The 24,037-nt window shown below is 43.5% G+C and overlaps 1 protein-coding gene and 2 long non-coding RNA genes across 3 annotated transcripts; 1 reads left to right on the top strand and 2 right to left on the bottom strand.

Moving 5' to 3' along the window:
• Positions 1-4,669: 4,669 nt before the first annotated feature.
• Positions 4,670-6,307, bottom strand: LOC147016089 (uncharacterized). Its single transcript, XR_015050153.1, has 3 exons — positions 6,236-6,307; positions 5,369-5,532; positions 4,670-4,913 (listed from the first exon to the last, which is right to left on the bottom strand). It is a non-coding gene; the product is annotated as an uncharacterized LOC147016089 (long non-coding RNA).
• A 512-nt stretch (positions 6,308-6,819) lies between these two features.
• On the bottom strand, positions 6,820-8,788 carry LOC147016090 (uncharacterized). The gene has a single exon (XM_085849142.1). It carries the CDS (start codon positions 8,770-8,772, stop codon positions 6,820-6,822), a length of 1,953 nt encoding a protein of 650 aa, XP_085705268.1. The 5' UTR covers positions 8,773-8,788.
• Positions 8,789-13,639: 4,851 nt separating this feature from the next.
• LOC147016091 (uncharacterized) lies at positions 13,640-19,297 on the top strand. Its single transcript, XR_015049991.1, has 2 exons — positions 13,640-13,753; positions 17,947-19,297. It is a non-coding gene; the product is annotated as an uncharacterized LOC147016091 (long non-coding RNA).
• The last annotated feature ends 4,740 nt before the right edge of the window (positions 19,298-24,037 follow it).

The raw sequence follows: 24,037 nt of genomic DNA on the forward strand, positions 1-24,037 counted from the left end.
GGACTGCCTTCAAGGAGGTTACACACCAAATTTGACGTCAATCGGACTGACGGTTGTGACGTCATGGACGTTTTAAAATGACGTTTTTCAAATGTGCCCGGAAAAAAGTTGCGGCGGCGAAGGTATGCGCTCTCCCGAGTGCCCGTTCTAGTTTTTCAAGAAAATTGAGTTTTTTGAAAAAACGTGCAAGGGTGCCAATATTTTTGGCCATTACAGTCGAAGCTGTTTTGTTAATTTTCTTTATTTTATAGATCAAAAGGTCAAGGATGTAATGGTCAAGGTCAAGGATATAAAATATCATTATATCAGTGACCCAATATGAGCCAATTCATCGAGTGTAACCTGCCTTCTGTCCAAACGGTCAAGGGAAGAAATGACCGCATTTTCCGGTGTATTGACCGCGGATGTGTATTGACCACATCCCTGTTTGTCACACAAAAAATTAATATAATTTCTGGTGTATTAACCACACCAATGTTTTCACCCTCAAAAGAAATGAATTTGTTGATCATTTTATTTTCTGATCTCGATCTTAATACATTTGGATATTAACTTTGTGCGTAACAAAGTGACACAGGTATCAACATGCTTCCTCCCATGTCCGCCTAGTTTCATCGAACAGTCTTATTCTCATTTTCAAGAAGTTGAAGATGGGGGAGGACACCAAAAAAACCAAGTTGTTTTTATTTTTATTTTTTTATTTTTGATATTAGAGAGAGGATTTTTTTTGTTTCAAGAAATAGGAAGAAGAGGGATTCATACCAGTATCATACATATTTATTGTGGACTTGTGGCCCTGAAAAGGGCTGTTTGGGTTTAATGACACTTTTCAGCTTGACGCGAAGACGCTTTTCATCTTTGAGCAAGTCCCTGTCGCTGTTCACATTGCTTTCACCATCATTTGCAGCCACCTCCTCCTCCCCCCTCCTCCTCCCAAATGATGTAGTCCTCTCTGCCATCCATGTTGTTTGAGATGCAGCATTTCAGAAATGCGCGCTTGATGATGTCCGACAGCATCTCCTCCCACACCTTGACGATCCAGCCGAAGATCATCGGAAGGTCGACCTTCGAGGAGGGGACAGCGAGTAAGAGAGAAGGGTGGGGGAGGAGGAGGGAAAAAAGACAGGTGAGGGGTTGAGGTGGGGTTAGCAAAGAGAATGATATGTGATGCATCATGACCCAACAACATGACCAAAGGCAGTGTTGTGCTGGATGTGCGAATGAGACCGCTTCCCACCCCAGGAGCCTGGCAGGGTGGGCTATGACCGCCGTGGCCCAATAGGGAAGTGTGATTCGGGATACAGCACGTTGCTTTGGGTCGTCACCCCGCCTTTTACCTGGGGATTATCAAAGGTGGATCGCGAAGCGGTCCTCCCTCTTTTCATCTGCCTGCTTCACCTTCATCTTCGTCTGTTTGCCTCACCCCTTCCTTCACCTCTCTGCTCCACCCTTTCTTCACTGCTCCTCGTTGTCTGCCTGTCGCTGCAGCTACACTTGAGGTGGTGCGCGACAGACATTCTTTTGTGACCAGTGCGGAGCACACGTTTCCACAAGCCCCGGCAGTGATTAATCAGGAGATAATGCGCCGACTCTTGTGGTGGGATCTCTCTCTCTCTCTCTCTCTCTTTCTCTCTCTCTCTCTCTCTCTCTCTCTCTCTCTCTCTCTCTCTCTCTCTCTCTCTCTCTCTCTCTCTCTCTCTCTATCTCTATCTCTATCTCTATCTCTATCTCTATCTCTATCTCTATCTCTATCTCTATCTCTCCATCCATCTCTCTCTCTCTCTCTCTCTCTCTCTCTCTCTCTCTCTCTCTCTCTCTCTCTCTCTCTCTCTCTCTCTCTCTCTCTCTCTCTCTCTCTCTCTCTCTCTCTCTCTCTCTCTCTCCCTCTCTCTCTCTCTCCCTCTCCCTCTCCCTCTCCCTCTCCCTCTCCCTCTCCCTCTCCCTCTCCCTCTCCCTCTCCCTCTCCCTCTCCCTCTCCCTCTCCCTCTCCCTCTCCCTCTCCCCCTCCCTCTCCCTCTCCCTCTCTCTCCCCCTCTCCTTCCACTCCTCTGTCTCGTCCCCTCTGGATGCATAGAAGAGCATCTATTACAGATTTGCAATCAAAGTTTCCTCCAGAACCACACCACACCTCCCACTCCCCCACCTGAGACACCACTATTTCTCCCTCCTACCTCCCCCAAAGTGAACTGGGTTGCCTTGGTCAGCCAACCGCACAAGGTATTGTGAGGCCATTTGTCCTCATCTACTCTCTTTCTTTCTGGCTTTCTAATCTTCTGTGTGTGTGTGTGTGTGTGTGTGTGTGTGTGTGTGTGTGTGTGTGTGTGTGTGTGTGTGTGTGTGTGTGAGTGATGGTGCCTATCGTAGCATAAGTTAAGATTGTCGAAGTTCTAACGGGATAAGTCTGCTCTGCTTTTGCTTTTGTAAATTTCTTGCCTTTTGCCGCACCCCACAAATTCCTTGCTGTCCCTGCTGTACATACGAATAAACCCATTCACTGTGCCATATACCTTTCGTCGCTTGATTACAAATAAATGCTTGTATAGAAATGTTACCCCAAATGTTGCCACATACCCCAATGATCTGTTTTGCTCGCCAGTACGTCCTTGGGCAGTTGTGCTCGGCTGCATCTGATCCGGTAAGGTGATCCGGTTTGAACAAGGGTGTGTCCCCCGTTAATTAGATCACGTGACCATGAGGTAATGGGTATTCATAAGACGGAGGACCCTAAGTCACGTGGTTGAGTTATTGGCGTTCACGCTCGATTTGCGACCCGCCGCGTCTTGAAGTTATCCGTGTGTGACGACCTGCAATGCCGGAGAGTCTGGTGGGAACCCAAGGAAGCTCCCCCACCCCCCTCTTCTTCTTCTCGCTCCCGACCCCGGGTCCGCAACAATATATACAGCACGAGCAAATCTACATTTTAATGCAAGACCTTGTATTCTCGGAGATAACCATCAAATTTTATTGATGTGCAGGTGTAGCTGAAAGGGCATTACTTCGTATGAGCTTCCCTGAACTTTCAACCTTCTGGTGCAGTGATGTCAGGTTAGAATTTCATGTTTTACAGTTCATTGTATAAGCTTCACAATGAGTCTTGAAAGATGTTCAAAAACTGCTTTTTAGAGTTTAGCTTCAACTTTTAACAATCTTTCATGACGACACATTACTTTTTTTATTTTACTCTTGGTTGCATTTCATCCAAATTTGTCTTCAGTCTGTTTGTTTTAACAAATGTCTAAAGTTGTTTTTATTTGTAGAAGTGGAGGATGAGAAGTTCGCTATTCCTAAAGGTAGATTCCTTTTAACTCTGTGCTCTGCCACCTTTGGTGGACAGAAGTTATGTTTTCATCCTTGTCTGTCTGTCTGTCTGTTTATTTGTCTTTGAGCATGACATCTCAGAGTTAGAGATGGATTCGGACGAAACTTGGTGAACAGGTTCGGTGTGTGACAAGTATGAATTGATTGGATCTTCGTGAAGATGCGGTTCTGGATCCGGATACGAGAATTATTTTCCCCCGCCGCATGGCGGAAGGGGGATATTGTTGATTTCTCTTGTGATTCTTCACCGCTGAGAGATGTGGCCAAAAAAAGATACACAGTACAGCACAATATTTCAAAAAATGATGGAATAGTTATTGGTGTATTGATGGATGAGTTGAGGCAACCAGAACAAGCTGATGAGATTTTGTTTCCTGATGAGAGGAATTTCCTCCTCTCCAAGGATGTCAAACAAAAGGGATTGTCCTTACTCGATCCTTTCAATCTTTGATCTTGAGACCAAATAGCAGAGCATGCAGTGAAAGCACACATTGTGCCTACGGCCGGATTAAGACGTTGCGGGGCCCTCAGCCATTTTAAATGTTGAAGGCCATATCCAATGCTCTATTTGTCTATTCACATTCAGTTTTGTGGAGATTGGTGAAGGCTTCATCCAAAAGCCATAGGTGTGGGGCCCCTTCAAATGGTGCCCGAGGCCATGGCCTGACTGGCATGTGCCTTAATTGGCCCCGATTGTGCGATGAACCCTTGGTGCTCGCCTTACCTCCCTAGAAGTGCATCAACATTGAAGCGTCATCTGGAAAGGTTGTGGCTACTTTTTGTGGGATTGCAGTGTCAATGCTCTCATGACTCTCCATTTCATCAGGTGAGAGACATTATATTGAGGATTACTGTGCTGATGAACTGCCACAGTTGTAAGATGCTATCAACAACCGGGAAACATGCCTGGAGGAGTGTTGATTCTCCAGAACAATGCATTACCAAACATCGTCTTGGTTGCATTGACTGCAGCAACCAAACTGTGACTTTTAACTGCTTCTCCAGACATTTTCTGTAGATTCAGTTCCTTTATGTTTCTTTCTGTTTCCCAAGTTAAAAGAAGACCTTTGAAGAAAGAGTTCTTGTGAGAATGAGGAAATAATTTCAGAGGTTGAGAACATTCTGAAAAAGCAAGATCAGGATGTTTACAAATCTCTTTTATCAAGATGCAACAGAGATGGACGAACTGCAATTATGTCAAGGAAGACTATGTTGAAAAATAAATAATGTTTTTTTTTTTTTGGTCAGGAAAGAAACTGAACACCCGTCATTGAACTGAAATTACTGAACAGTGGAGGTTTGGATGTGAGAGTGAAATGAGAAACCAAGGTTCGAGAAACATGGAAAGATGTTCATGGAAAGGAACCTTTATTCAGGTGGAGTTATGAGAAGAGAAATTTTAAATAATTACAACATTGAATGTTTTAAGGACAGGATTTGAATTAGATCTTGATTGAAGTTGTTTACATGGAATCTGCAGGTGGGTTTGGTAAGCTGGTTCGGGTCAAGGATATTGGGAGTCAAGACGATGGCCATAGTTCAGAATGGAGATGATTCAGCAGAATATTTGAAGTCAATCCAGACGATGGCAGCAGCTAAATGGAGGAAAAGAAACATAAATACAATGTTTGAGTTGATATGTGTTTGTTATTACAGTCATGAAGTCACACACGATGTACAGTAATGAAGTCATCCATGATGTACAGTGATGAAGTCATACACGATGTACAGAAATGAAGTCATCCATGATGTACAGTGATGAAGTCACACATGATGGACAGAAATTAAGTCATCCATGATATTCAGTCATGAAGTCAAGCAGTGAACACCAACGGTTAATATCTGCAGTTCCCTTCATGATTGGCATTGATTGTATGAACCAGCGAGAGACTTCACCTGCTCGATGGATTCACTCAACTTATTAAATTCTCTACATTTGGAACTATTTAGATCTCATCATGATATTTTGAACAAGGAAGTGACAGATTGACAAACATGGACACAAAAAGGATCCAGGTGATGAAATAAGTCCATCAAGTGTTTACCGTACCTTAGTTCTGGAGACTGTTCATTTGAAAAAGGTTGAATCAGCCATCTGCATGAGCCTGGTGTATCGCCTTGCATTCCTGGAGAGCTTGTATGATGGAGTGATGAGGGAATCACTTCCAAACATGGTATCTTCCTCTCCAGCAGCCATAAATATGACTTCTTCCTCTGCAAACACATCAACAAAAGGAAGTCAAAACCACTCAAGAACATTGTCATCATAATCTCCATCGTTGTCCTCCCTTCCAACACAACCCTGGAATGAATATCTATCTCTCTCCATCTCTCTGTGTTTCTCCCTTTGCCTCATTTTCTGCATTTCAGTTCATGTTTTATTTCACTTTTCCCTCCACTTTCACTTATTGATTTTCTCCATCACCAACTCCCACTGGACTCGAATGAACGTTTAATTTCTGTCACCTTACAAGGGAATTTCTGCAATTTTGGTCCATAATTCCTGTGCTTCAGAGAGAGCCCACAAATCCCCACTTACTGTCTGAATTGAAATAACAAAACCTCATCTGATGACGTTGAAGTGAACCATGATGGAGTGCTTCATGGAAGGCAGCTCAAGTCATCCATCGCTGATTGAAAGTGGCATTGTAAAAATTTTATTTTTCAAACAATTTATTTTAATGAACATCCAGGTGTTCACAATGAATTCTGTATGGAAACATTAACACTCATTCCAGACTTTCACCAATTGTAAGATTTGTTTGGTGCTTGTCTGGCTTCGAGTGAAGCAAAATATTGATTTGTTTTCAACACTTCTGAAACACAGACAAAATGGGACACGATGGAGGTGAAGAACATCTAATTTAGACAAAGTTTCGGATAATTGTTATGTAAGGTAAGATTCTTGGTAACATACGTTCCAGCCGGTAGGATGGTTTGACGTATGACGGTGGTGGAGGAGGGAACGGGCGTCTCTTCTGAGGGGTCTTTGTAAAAACAATAAAAATAAGAAAGATTAAATACATTGATATGTTCATCAGTTTGATAACTTGTGCAGGATGTGGCACAAAATGAAAAGCACTGATAGAACAGGTAATCAGTGATAAGGTGAATTAGTTGATCTAATCCAATCAAGGGGAGTTAAAATACTTATGGTAAGAATGCTTACCTGTTGAAGGGCCTGAATGTGGTTGAGCACCTCAACACCATGCTGCTTCTGCTGCTGTTGCAGCACTTGATCAGAATGAGGCCTCTGTTCCTGCTGGAACCCTTGAACAACATCTTGTGTTTGCTGTTGCTGCTGTTGTGGCTTGCTATCATGGCGAGGCTTCTGTTGTTTTGGCTCGCTCTCATGGCGAGGCTTCTGTTGTTGCTGTGTCGCACCAACACCGTGGGGTTTCAGTTCAATTCCTGTACTTTTCTTTGCTGCCTGTCTTTGCTTCTTCATTTGTTTTTTGAAGATTTTTTCCTGTTCTTTGAGCAGGTGTTTCTCTTGCTGCTTCACCTGTTGTTTTTCATTCCAATTTTGAGACCACTCATTGGCATTCTCATTCCGTTTTTGCTGTCGATGCAGTTTCCAGTCAGCAATCTTTTGCACATGTTCTGCCTCCTCCGCATCAACATTTGCTTCTGCCTCCTCGTTGGTCTCGTCAGATTTTTGACAAGGTTTTTGAGTTCTTGATCAGTTACCGTCTCTTTTTTCTGTTCCACTCGTCTCTGTTCTTCCTGTTCTACACGTCTCTGTTCTTCCTGGTCTCGTCGTCTCTGGTCTTCCTGTTCTATTTGTCTCTGTTCTTCCTGTTGTATTCGTTTCTGTTCTTCCTGTTTGAGTCGTCTTTCTTCTTCTGCACTTAATATCTGGTTTTCCTGTTCTCCTCGTTTCTGTTCGTCCTGTTCCAGTGGGTTCTGCTTCTTCTGTTCTCGTCGTTTCTGCTTTTCCTGTTTTCTTCGTCTCTGTTCTTCCTCTCTTAACCTCTGCTTTTCCTGTTTTCGTCGTCTCTGTTCTTCTGCTCTTAATCTCTGGTTTTCCTGTTCTTGTTGTTCCTGTTCTTCCTGTTCTTGTCGTTTCTGCTTTTCCTGTTCTAGTTGTTTCTGCTTTTCCTGTTCTTGTCGTTTCTGCTTTTCCTGTTCTAGTTGTTTCTGCTTTTCCTGTTCTTGTCGTTTCTGCTTTTCCTTTCTTAGTCTCTGCTCTTCCTGTTCACATCGTCTCTGTTCTTCCTGTTTTAATCGTCTCTGTTCCTCCTGTTCTTGTCGTCTCTGTTGTTCTTGTTCTCGTTGTTTCTGCTTTTCCTGTTCTAGTCGTCTCTGTTCTTCCTTTTCTCGTCGTCTCTGTTCTTCCTGTTCTTGTCGTCTCTGTTGTTCCTGTTCTCGTCGTTTCTGTTCTTCCTGTTCTTGTCGTCTCTGTTGTTCCTGTTCTCGTCGTTTCTGCTTTTCCTGTTCTTGTCGTTTCTGTTCTTCCTCTCGTCGTCTCTGCTTTTCCTTTTCTCCTCGTCTCTGTTCTTCCTCTCTTAATCTCTGGTTTTCCTCTTCTCTTCGTCTCCGGTTTTCCTGTTCCTGTCGTGTCTGTTCTTCCTGCTCTCGTCGTTTTTCCTCCCTTACGTCACTTTGCCAAACCTCTTGTTCCCGAGTGTGCACATCTTTTTCCCTCTTATAAATCTCCTGCTCCAGCTGATGTGCTTCTTTCTCTCTCCTGAACAACTCTTCCTCTTTTCTTTTTTTTGTCTCTAAAAATCGTTCTTGCCGACCATGCTCCTCCTCTTCTCGCTCGTTCAACACTCTCTCCATTTTCTCAACATCCTTTTCTCGTTCTCTAATCTCTTCCTCTTGTCGGCATGTCTCAATCTCTCTGTGTTTTATTTCCCCTTCTTTTAACATCTTCTTTTTTTCGAATTGAGCCCGTTTTTCCTGCTCCATTCCCTCGAGTTCAGAAATCCCTTTCTGTAATTTCTCCACCATGTACTCACTCTTGAGAACCTCTTTCTCTTTTCGTTCGATCTCAAGCCATGCACGTGTATGCTCCTGATACACTGAGTCCCTCCATTGCACAAATTTTGTGAATTCTCTCCGATCTTCCTCCTCTATTTGCCTCCACTCTGCCGTCTTTCTTTTCTTTAGCTCTTCATTATGCTTTTTTATCTCCTCCTCTTCCTTTCTTTTCCTCTGCTGTTCTTCCTCTATTTCCTTCTGCTTTTCTTTCTCTTTCCTCCATTCCTCTTCCTCATATTTCTGTTGCACAACTTTTTTCTGAACTGTTTGCTCTCCAAGCTGAACTAACAGTTCTCTTTCTTTCAGTTCTTCCTCTTTTTGGTGCAACTTTTCCCCCATCTCCTGTAGTTTTTCATTCTCCCTCTGCCACAACATCATCCTTTGATCCTCCTGTTCCTTTGCATCTTGCATCTCCACTGTTTCTGTTTTTGGAAGCTCCTCGAACAACGGCTGCTCTTTCGTTCCCATTTTGTTCTTTAAATGTTTGCGGCCACATCCAAAACTGCAAGAAACAAACACAATACTTGTCAGTTTGAACTAAAGTGAAGCACAGTAACTATTATATAATGTGAAGTGTGGTGTCTGTCCGTATTTTGTAAGGTCGCACGTTCGGCTGTCTCCCGTTTCTAGTGGCCGCTTCTCACACACTGCGTTTCAAAAGCTCCACATGCAGGCAAAGTTTAACATTTAACCAGAAGAAATGCATGACACCAAACGAGATGTATTATAAACATATAAATACAACATGGAATCACAGTTTGTTTAACAATGCATGAAGATATGACCTGGGCTGAAAGGATGGCCTCCAGGAATGCGCACTTGCCTCAAAGCTGTCTCACCAGCCTGGGTTAGCATCCTGAGTGTTTCACCTACTGGGTGAAAAATCAATGTGTGTGCCGTTCCTCCGATGTACGTTAAACTGGGTGCCCCGTCTGCCATCAGTTGATGGACGTGAAAGATCCCCACGGTGGTCTTTGAGAATGAAGTGTGGGCGTGCTATTGGTGGCAGTATGGCCAAATTACAAATTCCTGCCAAAACTACTGCTGGGAAGGCAATGGCAAAACATCCCGTCTTACCCTTGCTCAGGATCCTGCTTCGGCAGTGACACCGATGCTCCAGGTGATTATGAGGATTCTCAAAATGTTGAACAAACCAAATGTCAGCGTTGTTAATAACAGGAGCCTTTCCTAAAAGTCTTGAAGCAAAGGTTGCAGTGATAATAATCATCTATCTATAATTCCAGCAATCTCTGTGTGTCTGTCTGTCTGTCTGTCTGCGTCCGCCGTTTCTCGACGACCGCCAGGCCGATCTCATTGAAACTTGCCAGGAATATTGCCGGGGACCCGCGGATGTGCCTTCTCGAGGTTTGCTATCGATCGCACGAGGGTTTCCCAAGTTACGGCCATTTTATTGCTTTTTCAGTGTTGAAAAGTTGTATATATTGCAGCTGAAGGTGTCGTTCCACCTTCTCACCTTATCATGTAAATTTTTTCCCAAATTATTAATAACCGCACGACCACCGGTCCGATCGAATTGAAACTCGCCAGGAATATTGTGGAGCACCCGCGGATGTGCCTTTTCAAGGTTTGATATCGATCGGAAGAGCGGTTCCCAAGTTACGGCCATTTATCTGTCGACCAATATCTGTGAGAGAGGGGGACGGGAGAGGGGAGGATGAGAGTTGGGGTGAGAGAGAGAGGGGCGAGAGAGGAGGGGGGGGAAAGGAAGGGCGAGACTGCGGGGAGCGAGGGGGGCGAGAGAGAGGGGGCAACACAATTCTTCTTCTTTTGATATGACGTCACAATTGACGCTGGGGACCTGAGTATGTTTCCCAAGTTATGGCCATTTATGATACGGTTGGTCCAATCTAATTGAAATAATGCCCCAATCCTGTTGTCGTTTACGCACCTTCGGGCCCGTACTGGTTTAATTAAATAACTACAACAGGCACTCTTTTGATCGCATACCTCCACCAGGCTGAACAGTTCATGTTTTGTATCCCACTGATAGGTCGGATCTGGATCTGGATCTGGACCTGAACCAAAATCGAATCAATTGTTCTTCTCACCTATAACCAACTCATCCACAAAGTTTTATCATAATCCGTTCATAACATTTTGAAGCATCATGCTATACATCGTTTTTGGCCTCATCTCTCAACGGTGAAGAATCACTTGAAAATTAAAAAAATTATCGTATCCGGATGTTAATCGAAACAGAATCTAATCATCCTTGTCACACACCCAACCCTCACCAGGTTTCGTCCGAATATGTCCATGATTTTTTGAGATATCGTGTTATATATGTCGGTCATAGTTATATCAATCAATTTGGGAAGAATCACTTTAAAAATTATCGGATCCATTTCTGAATCTTCAATAAAATCGAATGGGTTCGTTTTTGTCAGACACCCGACCTGTCCACCAAGTCCACCATTGACAACTTCGAGCTTCAGTCCAGTTAACCTTGTTGGACTCTTTTCAGATGCCTGAGAAACTGGACCCTTTCAACACCTTCGACCCTAACCTTCAATTGGAACATACCCTTCAGACCTGAAAACCATCGATCACCTTTTGAACACACACCACACAAACATCGACAGTCTTCTTGAAAACACAGACTTTACTTTTTCACAAGTAATGTTCAAACCCGACCCACCCAGAGGGTGGGTACTCTGCTCGTTATTTGTGAAAGTTAAATGTAAATTCGTTTAAAATTTCTGAGCTATCTTTTCCCCTTGGATGAAGGAATTATAATATTGATGAAAATGTCACTTGTGTTCCTTGCCAGTGAACGTGGGGCTTTTTATTGTGCCTCTTCTTTCTATTGAAGCACGACGATGGTCGAAAGGATATCACAACCACAAATAAGAAGATGGCGATGGAGACGAACACCACATCACGAAATGTGGAGATCACTGGTTCCTCCGCAGCCTCATTCTGGAAAATCTATGGACATGGAAAAGGGCAGGGACAGGAGAAAAGTTTATTACATTTGAAATTAAACTAAACAATATATTTACAATTATTTAACAAAATCCCAAACTTCGTGACAAAGAACAAGATGCTGGTGAAATTTTTTTAAGAGAACAAACACAACGGGTCATGGAATGTATGAGAATTTATCATTTGTTAAAGATAAGGGTTTAGACCCAACTTTTCAAGGTACATTTCATCATCATCATCATCATCATCATCATCATCATCATCATCATCATCATCATCATCATCATCATTCTCATCCCGTTTTCAATCCTCTGCAGGATGAAGGTGTTATTGAACTCACACTGGGTACATTCGTTTCGTGACCATGTTTGACAAGAACATTTTGTAAAAGGGTTTGAAAGGAATTTGTGATTTGTTCAGAATGCTGGTGATAACTCACCGACTCTTTGTGAGAAACACCGTGGGATCTTTCACGTCCACCAATGAGTAAAGTGTCCCGTGAAGATTCCTCCATCAACACGACCATGAAGGAGCTTCTTGAAGGGACAAATTCCAACTTTGCTTGGTGAGGAAAGTTAACCCAAAACCTGCAGTTTCTTACCAAAGATAAACTCTCTCTTGTATTCCTCATCACATCCTCATGGCAATGAGGGATCGCAACCATTGAAAGGACAGACAAGGAAGATTAAATATGGGATGTAAACTGTGCACCAACTCACACTGGCCGACTCCTTTTTAAACGCCACAACAGGAATCTTTGAATCCTCCCAAAAAGTGACATTGGACAAAACAGCCATCTTAATTTAGTCTCTGAAGGGATAGAACGTGAAGCTGGCTGTCCCATTATAACGGAATATCCTGGTTCTGGTGCACAATGACAGCTTTTCAAGATGGATCCTATTACAATGGAATTAAACTCGGATAAGACAAAAGAAAATGTCCCAAACAATGAAGGAAATTACAAAACAATTAATAAAATTGAAATTTCACTTGACCGCCACCATCACAACAACCACAACTTGTATCACAACTTCCATTGTCACTCTCATCATCACCACCACCACACTATCACTCTCAACACACCTCCTCCTCCACAACTACCCCACCAACACCACTTCTATAACATGACCATCACTCTCCTCCAACCAGAGATCACTCCCTGTCCTTCCACCTTTCCAATCCCAAGGTTAATTCCCAATTGATCCCCGGATTTCACTCCAATACAAGTTTATATTTCGGACTCCTCGGTATGAAAAGGTACAAATATCGAACAAACCGTTTCACATAGATCACCTCGCCGCCATTCGACCATTTAACTAACATCACACGTGGTAATCAATGTGAATTGTTACTCCCAACTTGCCGGCTCCATGATACAAGACGCCATTTGTATTTTTCCCTCCTCCATCCATCGTCCGTGTGGAATCCCGTGCAGGCACGAACAACTTTATGGAGTTACAAACTCTCAATACAACACCCGTTCCCTTTTACATTGAACCACAGAAACTACAAATAAACGAACTCCTTTCGTGTTGTGTTCCTTGCCGAGTCCGTCATCTCTTACAATCCCCTTACCTGCTGCGGAGGTCGCGATGTCCCACCAACGACGACCAGCACGAAGAGCGCGATAAGAAGCAACATCTCTGCCGTCCGTCGATCCTCCAACCGACGTTTCAACAATACGTCTCTACCTTATGTATTACCTATTGTTCGAATTATCATTGTGACGTCAAACAACCTCTGTGACGTCAAACAACCTCTGTGACGTCAGTGAGGTTAGTGTTTGACGAGAACGAATTGATCGGATCGGGAAACAGAAAGGAGAATTTATTTTAATTTTTAACTCATTCTTCACCATTCAGAGATGGGGTCAAAACGATATATGGCACGATATCCCAAAAAGTTATATGGACGGACTATGACCAGTGATGTCACGTGACGTTGAGAAACGGGATCGTGGAAAATGCCCACTGTGACGTCATCGACAGGTTAACCGTCCCACATCTTTCAACATGACACCATTTGAGTCCCTAAATGAGTGATAAATGAAACACACAGATGTTACCATGGTAACCAAAACCATAAATAACACTCACACGTCACACTCACTGAATCTCACAATGAACAATCAACTTTCAGGATGAGTTCAGGTCAAACCAGCGATTTTACACAAAACTGGATATTTCAATAAATAATGTGGCTTGGTGAACGTCATAGATTCACTTCCTGTGTTCTTACAGGTTGTTTTGACTGTTATAATGTAAATATACAATTTACAATGAAAATATACAATGCGTAGACACGTGACATCCTGTGACGTGTTGTGTGGGAGGAGTCTGGCGGGGCGGGTCTTCACCAGCGGGTGACGTCACTGGTACTCAGGTTCTCATTGGCGGTTAAAAAACAAACAAAAAATCAAATGTTTCCTTCAAAGATGATCAGAAAGATCGAGAACGGGACCAGTACGACAGGGCCTTGTGGAGGAGGGTTCTCTCATCGAGTGGTGAGAACATTCCTCATCATCATCATCATTCACTGTGATTTCAACATTTGAATGTTCAAAATTATGTTTATAAATTATAACATGGAAAGTTAATTTGTAACTTGTAACTGAAAAGGTGAAAAAAAATAATCTCAGGAGAATGCGGGGTGAAGAGGATGAGGAGGATGAGGAGGCTGAGGAGGATGAGGCGCGTCCTGAATGAAAAAATAGTGTTTTGTGAGTGTTTAAAGTGGAGTGAACGTTCTGAGAGACCACTCACAGAAGAGGAAGGCACGGATAAAGCTGAGAGGTGCATGAGGTATCGGAGGGGAGATTGGGATCAGAGGGGAGCGGGCTCCAAGGGGAGAACAATGTTTTCGTGAGAACCAAACCATTTGTACTGATACTCATTGGAGAAACAAAGAATAACTGTGTGAACCCCTGGTCATCACCATGGAGATCTCCACTCACTGGAGGGATCAAGGTGACACCGTGAAAGTCCACACCACCGTCCGCCATGTTTGTTCACCCAAAAAGGAATCAAACAAACACTGTCATTGACTTACACACACACATGGACACACACACACACATATATATATATATATATATATATATATATATATATATATATATATATATATATATATATATATGTATATACACACACATACACACACAAACACACATATACACACACACACACATGCACACACACACATACACACGGACACACACAGGCACACACACAGAGAGACATACACACACACGGACACACACACATACACACACATACACACAGGGACACACACACACACACATTTATACACATACACACACACACACATATACACATATACACAGGGACACACACACACACACACATTTATACACATACACACACACACATAGAGACATACACACACGTACGCACACACACACATACACACACACACACACACACACATACCCCACCCCCACCCCACGCACATACACACACACATACCCCACCCCCACCCCCCACACACACACATACCCCTCCCCTCCCCAACACACACACACACACACACACACACACGCACTCCCGTTTTCTCTTGATAATGAAATATTATTCATCGTTTGCTCACGGCTTCAGAAAATTATTGACTGAAATATCGGATCACTGGACCTGGAGCTTCTCTGGTCCCTGATCTAATGTTGTAACCCAACTTTGGTAACATTCTTACTGGTGTTTGCCTCATGGTTGGGGTGGTGGGCTTGGGATCTGGGAATCCTGAGTTCAAATCCTACTTTGCTGTTGAATTAATACCAGGTGGGGTTGACTCCATCCTTCAGTGGTTGGCAAAATGAGTGCCAGCTTGCTGGTATACTGTGTCGGATTGGCGACCCGTCTGGGATTGTGCCCAATAGCCAAGGAGACTGCTTCGGCAGCACCAATGCTCTGCACAGAGTGTGGTCCCGATGGATGGATGGATGGATAGTCTGAAGAAGAAGATTTTCAAAAATAATTTTACTGTCAGACATTTTGACATACTTAACGTAATTTGACCGGAACGAGCTTTGTAATTCCTGTTACCAGTCAGGAGAGGGACCTTGCTGCCATATTTCAGCCGGATCAGCCCAGTGCTTTAGTCGAAGGAGACGGACAGACGGACCGATGGCCGGACGATGTGCGATGACAATACCTTCTCTGAAATGTAAATTCCAGATTAGCTAAAAACACCTCACCTCCACATTATCAAAAACACAACACCATGTAACCGCCATATCATTCAAAATAGGACCACTTTACCAGTCGCTTATCTCGGCCCTGGCCCAATAGTCCGAGTGTTGGCCAGAAAAGTGTGCATTAGGGTCCGCACAATGTTTTTCTGCATTTTTGTGATCATCAGACCATCTGAATGAATATTCCGATTGATGCCACTCTGGCACCCTTGAGCATTTTTGGAGAAACCCATTAATATGAAAATTACAGATGGCCATTTTCACAATTACTATTTTTCTTTATATCTCTAAAAGTAACCATCCAAATAGCCTGGTGAGCTGTCTACACCCAGGTTTGTAGGGTCACTGGTCATGATAAACCCACTTAAAATTTAATAACATTTAAATTTAGCTCATTAATATACAAATTAGCAGTCGCCATTATTGAAAATGTAGATAAATAGACATGTATAGATATACAGACATGTTGTCCTTGGTCCGTGCTTGAAGGGCAAGAAATGCTGATTTTGTGAAGCCAGGATCTCCATTTACACCACTGTACCACGACCTGATTTGACGACGATGGGGCATGGCCATGATAAATGTCTCTCTCACATAGTCATATGCCTTTGCTGAGTTGAACTGCAATGTCATGGAAAATAGTTTTAGTTGTTGAGGATAAGCACTGGAGTGTTTCTTGCATTTGCAGTTTTGAATTCTCTTCAGGACTTCTCAAGGGACTCCATTGAAAGTTTCCTCCAACAACTCTTCACAATTTCTTAATATCAGGTTCTTTTCTTGGAAGGAAGCGATAACTGAGCCCAAGGTTGTGGGGCCCTGTGTCCACAAACTTTCCCTGAGGCTGGACCCTGCGTCCACCTTCGCTGAACCCACCACCACACTTGCTTCACATTTTGAAGCCACTCAGAGCGCCCTCATTCGACGATTCAAATTCCAACAACAGGGCCAGCGGGCTGGTGATCATTTCTCCAAATATGTGTCTGCATTGAGAGAATTAGCACTTCATTGTAAGTTTTGAACACTGCGCGATGAGATGATTTGAGATCAGCTGACAGAAAACATCAAATGCATAAGTGAGGAGAGACTTGCTCGAATGTGACGTCCTAACGTTGACTCAAGCCATAAAGACAGCCAATCAAGTGGAAGCAGCTTTCCACAGTGCACAAAAAATTACCGGAAGAATCTCACCTGTTACAGCTTCAGACGACAGTTCAGGGAATTCGGCAAACTCACACTAACGGGAACAGAGCTCGCAGCACAAAATACGCAGCAACACCCCACATGGTCCACACTGCATTGCAGCAACTCTGGTCCACCAGGCATGAGTCCAGAGCTACTAATTGCCCTGCCCAGGGACAACGGTGCAGAAATTGTGGAAAATTTAACAACATTGCCAGGTGGTGTCCCTCCACCTCAACACGAGCAAGCACTCAGTCACAGACCTCGCACACTCCACCGGCCAAAATCCACACTGTGATATCGACCATGAAACTTTAAAATATGTGTTGTTTCTCAAGGAGATGAGGATGGGCCAGACATCTGCTTGGTGGATGGCCAGACAGAGGTGGACGCAGCAAAGTGGACGCAGCAAAGTGGACGCAGCAATGAGCTGCTCTTGGTAAATTCACCCATACATGACCTGACATGACACTTTGGCCCCTTTAGACTCCTTAAGACCCTCTGACCTGTGGACCCCTCTGAGTTTCTCTGCGTAGTTTATCAAGAACCCTCACCCTTCAGACCCCACAGAGCCTTTCGACCTTGAAGAACCCGATGATCGTTTCTACCTTTTGTAACTCCAAGACACTTTATGGAATGCAGCCTGACTGTGACTGTCCCACTTTGGACTATTCATTCGTCCATCCCCTGCGTAGGGGGGAAAGATGGGGTTTTGGTGTGTGTGTGTGTGTGTGTGTGTGTGTGTGTGTGTGTGTGTGTGTGTGTGTGTGTGTGTGTGTGTGTGTGTGTGTGTGTGTGTGTGTGTGTGTGTGTGTGTGTGTGTGTGTGTGTGTGTGTGTGTGTAGGCCTTAACTTTTTCTTTCTATTTGAGCTTTTGTCATAAAATTTTCAAGAAAATATTGTTGTGAGAAGGTCAAAGGTCAGCATCAGTTAAAATCGTCAGTTTTTATCCAATTGACCTGAAATTTGAAGAATGTGTATGTTGGGTCACTGAATTGGTTCACCAATGAAAAGCTGCTGTTGTGGCCAAAAATATTGGCACCCTTGCACTTTTTTCAAATAATGCACCATTTATTCCAGAAAATTGTTGAAATTACAAAAAAAAATTTTGGTGTCCACACATGCATTTCTGGTTTGCAGTGGAGCAAAACAAATAAAGGTGAAGGGATTTCTAAAACTTAGCTTATTCCACACAGAAATCCTAAAATGGCCCAGACAATATTATTGGCACCTTTTAGAATTTGTTTGAAATAATTAGATTTCAAGCAGGTGCTAACTTTGGAATTGATCTCAACTGTGGTGTGTTGCAGGTGCCTGAAAAACATAAATCACTTATTCAAGCAGTTTGACTCGAGAAAAGGAGTCATTCTGCTGTTTTGTGTCACTGTGTGGACTGCAATGAGCATGGAGAAAAGAAAGAAAACCAGAGAATTGTCTGAGGAGGTCAGACACAAGATTGTAGCCAAGCATGGACAATCTCAAGGCTACAAGACCTTGATGTTCCTGTGTCCACCGTACGCAATGTTTTCAGGAAGTTTAAGGCCATGGCATTGCAGCCAACCTCCCTGGACGTGGCCGCAAGAGAAATCTTGATCCAAGATTTCAGTGAAGAATTGTTCGAATGGTGGAGAAAGAACCTTGATGAACTGCCAAACAGATTCAAGCTGACCTTCAGACACAAGGTATGACAGTTTCAACTCGCACCATCCGTCGCCGACTCAATGAAAGGCTGTTCTATGGTAGGAAACCCAGAAGGACTGCACTGCTGAGAGAGAGACATAAGAAAGCCTGACTGGAGTTTACAAAAACACACCTGAACAAGCCAACATCCTTTTGGGAGAATGTCCTGTGGACAGATGAGACCAAATTAGAGCTTTTTGGGAAAGCACATCATCTCTATGTTTACAGAAAACAAAATGAAGCCTTCAAAGAAAAGAACACCTTACCTACAATCAAACATGGCGGACATTCAGTGATGGTTTGGGGTTGCTGTGCTGCCTCTGGCACTGGGTGCCTTGTGTGTGTGTGCATGGCATCATGAAATCAGATTACCAAGGCATTTTGGAGCGCAATATTCAACCCAAAGTCAGAAAGCTGGGTCTCTGCAGAAGGTCATGGGTCTTGCAGCAGGACAATGACTCCAAACACACTTAAAAAGCACCCAGGAGTGGTTCAAGATGAAACGCTGGACTGCTCTGAAGTGGACAGCAATGAGTCCAGATCTAAATCCCATTGAACACCTGTGAAGAGATCTGAAAACAGCAGTTGGGAGAAGGCACCCTTCAAATCTGGGAGAACTGGAGCAGTTTGCACAAGAAGAGTGGACCAAACTGCCAGTAGAGAGGTGAAGGAAGCTCATACATGGCTTGAGGAAGTGCTTGACTGCAGTTGTTTTGACCAAAGGCTGTGATAACAAATTTTAAGTGGAGGGTGTCACTAATTTTGTCAATGCCATTTCTTTTTATTTTCTGATTTAAAAGGATATATTAAGTTCTGAATCAAAAATAAAGGTTCCATAATATTAACAGTGAATTATAGAATTGTGAACATGAAATACTTTTGTCAATTTCAACTTATTACCTTCGCATTCTGCGAAAGGTTATGTTTTGGTCGCTGTGTATTTATTTATTTGTGAATATGTGTGTTTGTTTGTTATTCGCATAACTCAGAAAGTATAAAAACGAATTGCATGAAATTTTGTGGGATGATTCGAGAGTATCCAAGGACGATTTGATTAGATTTTGGGAGCGATCGGGTCAAAGTTCAAGGTCAGGAAAAGGTCAAAAACACTCTTTTGAGCATAACTTCCTTCAAAATACAGCGATCGACATGCAACCACCGCCATATTGTTCCATGACGAGATACCTTTGGGATATGTAGTGTCGGATTTGAGATAACGTCATCGGAAGTGGGTCTAAATGACGTCAAAGATGACGTAAATTTTCAATTTTCGATCTCATCAGTTTTGATCATACCGTTTTGTAGGACTTACCTGAAGGACGTCACACACCAAATTTGACTTCGATTGGACTGACCGTTATGACGTTATTGACGTTTGAACATGACGTTTTTCAATTGTGGCTCTAATGTCCTGATATTTTACATTCAAATATCGATATAATTTACAGAGCAAAGTCTCCCAAATCCAGGCATTAGGATCAGTACCAAAATATCTATTTATTGATGTACAGGTTTTGCCAATTAACTCTGTAGTCAAGGTCAAGGTCACACTCAAGGTCAAAATATACTTGTGGGCATAGCTTCAGATCTAATAGAGCTATTGACATGAAACCAACATTAAAACGTTCAGTGAACTACAAGCTTTCAGAATGCTCGTCCTCGATTGGACGTGACGTCCATGGAAGTGCGTCAAAATGACGTCAAAAGATGACGTCATTTTCAACTTTTTAATTTTTCAGTGTTTATCATTCCATTATGTTGGACTGCCTTCAAGGAGGTTACACACCAAATTTGACGTCAATCGGACTGACGGTTGTGACGTCATGGACGTTTTAAAATGACGTTTTTCAAATGTGCCCGGAAAAAGTTGCGGCGGCGAAGGGATGCGCTCTACCGAGTGCCCGTTCTAGTTTTTCAAGAAAATTGAGTTATTTGAAAAACGTGCAAGGGTGCCAATATTTTTGGCCATGACAGTCGAAGCTGTTTTTTAAATTTTCTTTATTTTATTGATCAAAAGGTCAAGGATGTATAAAATATCATTATATCAGTGACCCAATATGAGCCAATTCATCGAGTGTAACCTGCCTTCTGTCCAAACGGTCAAGGGAAGAAATGACCGCATTTTCCGATGTATTGACCGCGGATGTGTATTGGCCACATCCCTGTTTGTCACACTCAAAAAATAAATATAATTTCTGGTGTATTAACCACACCCATGTTTTCACCCTCAAAATAAATGAATTTGTTGATCATTTTATTTTCTGATCTCGATCTAAATACATTTGGATATTAACTTTGTGCGTAACAAAGTGACACAGGTATCAACCTGCTTCCTCCCATGTCCACCAAGTTTCATCGAACAGTCTTATTCTCATTTTCAAGAAGTTGAAGATGGGGGAGGACACCAAAAAAACCAAGTAGTTTTTATTTTTCTTTCTTATTTTTGATATTAGAGAGAGGATTTTTTTTTGTTTCAAGAAATAGGAAGAAGAGGGATTCATACCGGTATCATACATATTTATTGTGGACTTGTGGCCCCGTAAAGGGCTGTTTGGGTTTAATGACACTTTTCAGCTTGACGCGAAGACGCTTTTCATCTTTGAGCAAGTCCCTGTCGCTGTTCACATCGCTTCACCATCATTTGCAGCCACCTCCTCCTCCGCCCCCCCTCCTCCTCCCAAATGATGTAGTCCTCTCTGCCATCCATGTTGTTTGAGATGCAGCATTTCAGAAATGCGCGCTTGATGATGTCCGACAGCATCTCTTCCCACACCTTGACGATCCAGCCGAAGATCATCGGAAGGTCGACCTTCGAGGAGGGGACTGCGAGTAAGAGAGAAGGGTGGGGGAGGAGGAGGGAAAAAAGACAGGTGAGGGGTTGAGGTGGGGTTAGCAAAGAGAATGATATGTGATGCATCATGACCCAACAACATGACCAAAGGTAGTATTGTGCTGGATGTGCGAATGAGACCGCTTCCCACCCCAGGAGCAAGGCAGGGTGGGCTATGACCGCCGTGGCCCAATAGGGAAGTGTGATTCGGGACACAGCACGTCGCTTTGGGTCGTCACCCCGCCTTTTACCAGGGGCTTATCAAAGGTGGATCGCGAAGCGGTCCTCCCTCTTTTCATCTGCCTGCTTCACCTTCATCTTCGTCTGTTTGCTCACCAATTCCTTCACCTCTCTGCTCCACCCTTTCTTCACTGCTCCTCGTTGTCTGCCTGTCGACAGGCAGACTTGAGGTGGTGCGCGACAGACATTCTTTTGTGACCAGTGCGGAGCACACGTTTCCACAAGCCCCGGCAGTGATTAATCAGGAGATAATGCGCCGACTCTTGTGGTGGGATCTCTCTCTCTCTCTCTCTCTCTCTCTCTCTCTCTCTCTCTCTCTCTCTCTCTCTCTCTCTCTCTCTCTCTCTCTCTCTCTCTCTCTCTCTCTCTCTCTCTCTCTCTCTCTCTCTCTCTATCTCTATCTCTATCTCTATCTCTATCTCTATCTCTATCTCTATCTCTATCTCTATCTCTATCTCTATCTCTATCTCTATCTCTATCTCTATCTCTATCTCTATCTCTCTCTCTCTCTCTCTCTATCTATCTCTCTCTCTCTCTCTCTCTCTCTCTCTCTCTCTCTCTCTCTCTCTCTCTCTCTCTCTCTCTCTCTCTCTCTCTCTCTCTCTCTCTCTCTCCCCCTCTCCTTCCACTCCTCTGTCTCGTCCCCTCTGGATGCATAGAAGAGCATCTATTACAGATTTGCAATCACAGTTTCCTCCAGAACCACACCACACCTCCCACTGCCCCACCTGAGACACCACTATTTCTCCCTCCTACCTCCCCCAAAGTGAACTGGGTTGCCTTGGTCAGCCAACCGCACAAGGTATTGTGAGGCCATTTGTCCTCATCTACTCTCTTTCTTTCTGGCTTTTTAATCTTCTGTGTGTGTGTGTGTGTGTGTGTGTGTGTGTGTGTGTGTGTGTGTGTGTGTGTGTGTGATGGTGCCTGTCGTAGCATAAGTTAAGATTGTCGAAGTTCTAACGGGATAAGTCTGCTCTGCTTTTGCTTTTGTAAATTTCTTGCCTTTTGCCGCACCCCACAAATTCCTTGCTTTCCCTGCTGGACATACGAATAAACCCATTCACTGTGCCACACACCTTTCGTCGCTTGATTACAAATAAATGCTTGTATAGAAATGTTACCCCAAATGTTGCCACATACCCCAATGATCTGTTTTCCTCGCCAGTACGTCCTTGGGCAGTTGTGCTCGGCTGCATCTGATCAGGTAAGGTGATCCGGTTTGAACAAGGGTGTGTCCCCCGTTAATTAGATCACGTGACCATTAGGTAATGGGTATCCATTAGACGGAGGACCCTAAGTCACGTGGTTGAGTTATTGGCGTTCACGCTCGATTTGCGACCCGCCGCGTCTTGAAGTTTTCCGTGTGCGACGACCTGCAATGCCGGAGAGTCTGGTGGGAACCCAAGGAAGCTCCCCCACCCCCCCCACCCCCCTCTTGTTCTTCTCGCTCCCGACCCCGGGTCCGCAACAATATATACAGCACGAGCAAATCTACATTTTAATGCAAGACCTTGTATTCTCGGAGATAACCATCAAATTTTATTGATGTGCAGGTGTAGCTGAAAGGGCATTACTTCGTATGAGCTTCCCTGAACTTTCAACCTTCCGGTGCAGTGATGTCAGGTTAGAATTTCATGTTTTACAGTTCATTGTATAAGCTTCACAATGAGTCTTGAAAGATGTTCAAAAACTGCTTTTTAGAGTTTAGCTTCAACTTTTAACAATCTTTCATGACGACACATTACTTTTTTTTATTTTACTCTTGGTTGCATTTCATCCAAATTTGTCTTCAGTCTGTTTGTTTTAACAAATGTCTAAAGTTGTTTTTATTTGTAGAAGTGGAGGATGAGAAGTTCGCTATTCCTAAAGGTAGATTCCTTATAACTCTGTGCTCTGCCACCTTTGGTGGACAGAAGTTATGTTTTCATCCTTGTCTGTCTGTCTGTCTGTCTGTTTATTTGTCTTTGAGCATGATACCTGAGAGTTAGAGATGGATTCGGACGAAACTTGGTGAACAGGTTCGGTGTGTGACAAGTATGAATTAATTGGATCTTCGTGAAGATGCGGTTCTGGATCCGGATACGAGAATTATTTTCCCCCGCCGCATGGCGGAAGGGGGATATTGTTGATTTCTCTTGTGATTCTTCACCGCTGAGAGATGTGACCAAAAAAGATACACAGTGCAGCACAATATTTCAAAAAATGATGGAAGAGTTATTGGTGTATTGATGGATGAGTTGAGGTAACCAGAACAAGCTGATGAGATTTTGTTTCCTGATGAGAGGAATTTCCTCCTCTCCAAGGATGTCAAACAAAAGGGATTGTCCTTACTCGATCCTTTCAATCTTTGATCTTGAGACCAAATAGCAGAGCATGCAGTGAAAGCACACATTGTGCCTACGGCCGGATTAAGACGTTGCGGGGCCCTCGGCCATTTTAAATGTTGAAGGCCATATCCAATGCTCTATTTGTCTATTCACATTCAGTTTTGTGGAGATTGGTGAAGGCTTCATCCAAAAGCCATAGGTGTGGGGCCGCTTCAAATGGTGCCCGAGGTCATGGCCTGACTGGCATGTGCCTTAATCTGGCCCCGATTGTGCGATGAACCCTTGGTGCTCGCCTTACCTCCCTGGAAGTGCATCAACATTGAA

The sequence above is a fragment of the Eptatretus burgeri genome, chromosome 12 (assembly GCF_056783735.1).
Source record: "Eptatretus burgeri isolate ZD-2024b chromosome 12, Ebu_testis_v1, whole genome shotgun sequence".
Lineage (NCBI taxonomy): Eukaryota > Metazoa > Chordata > Myxini > Myxiniformes > Myxinidae > Eptatretus > Eptatretus burgeri.

Coding starts and splice junctions, on each gene's coding strand:
- LOC147016090 (XM_085849142.1), bottom strand. CDS start 8,772: ATGGGAACGAAAGAGCAGCCGTTGTTCGAGGAGCTTCCAAAAACAGAA.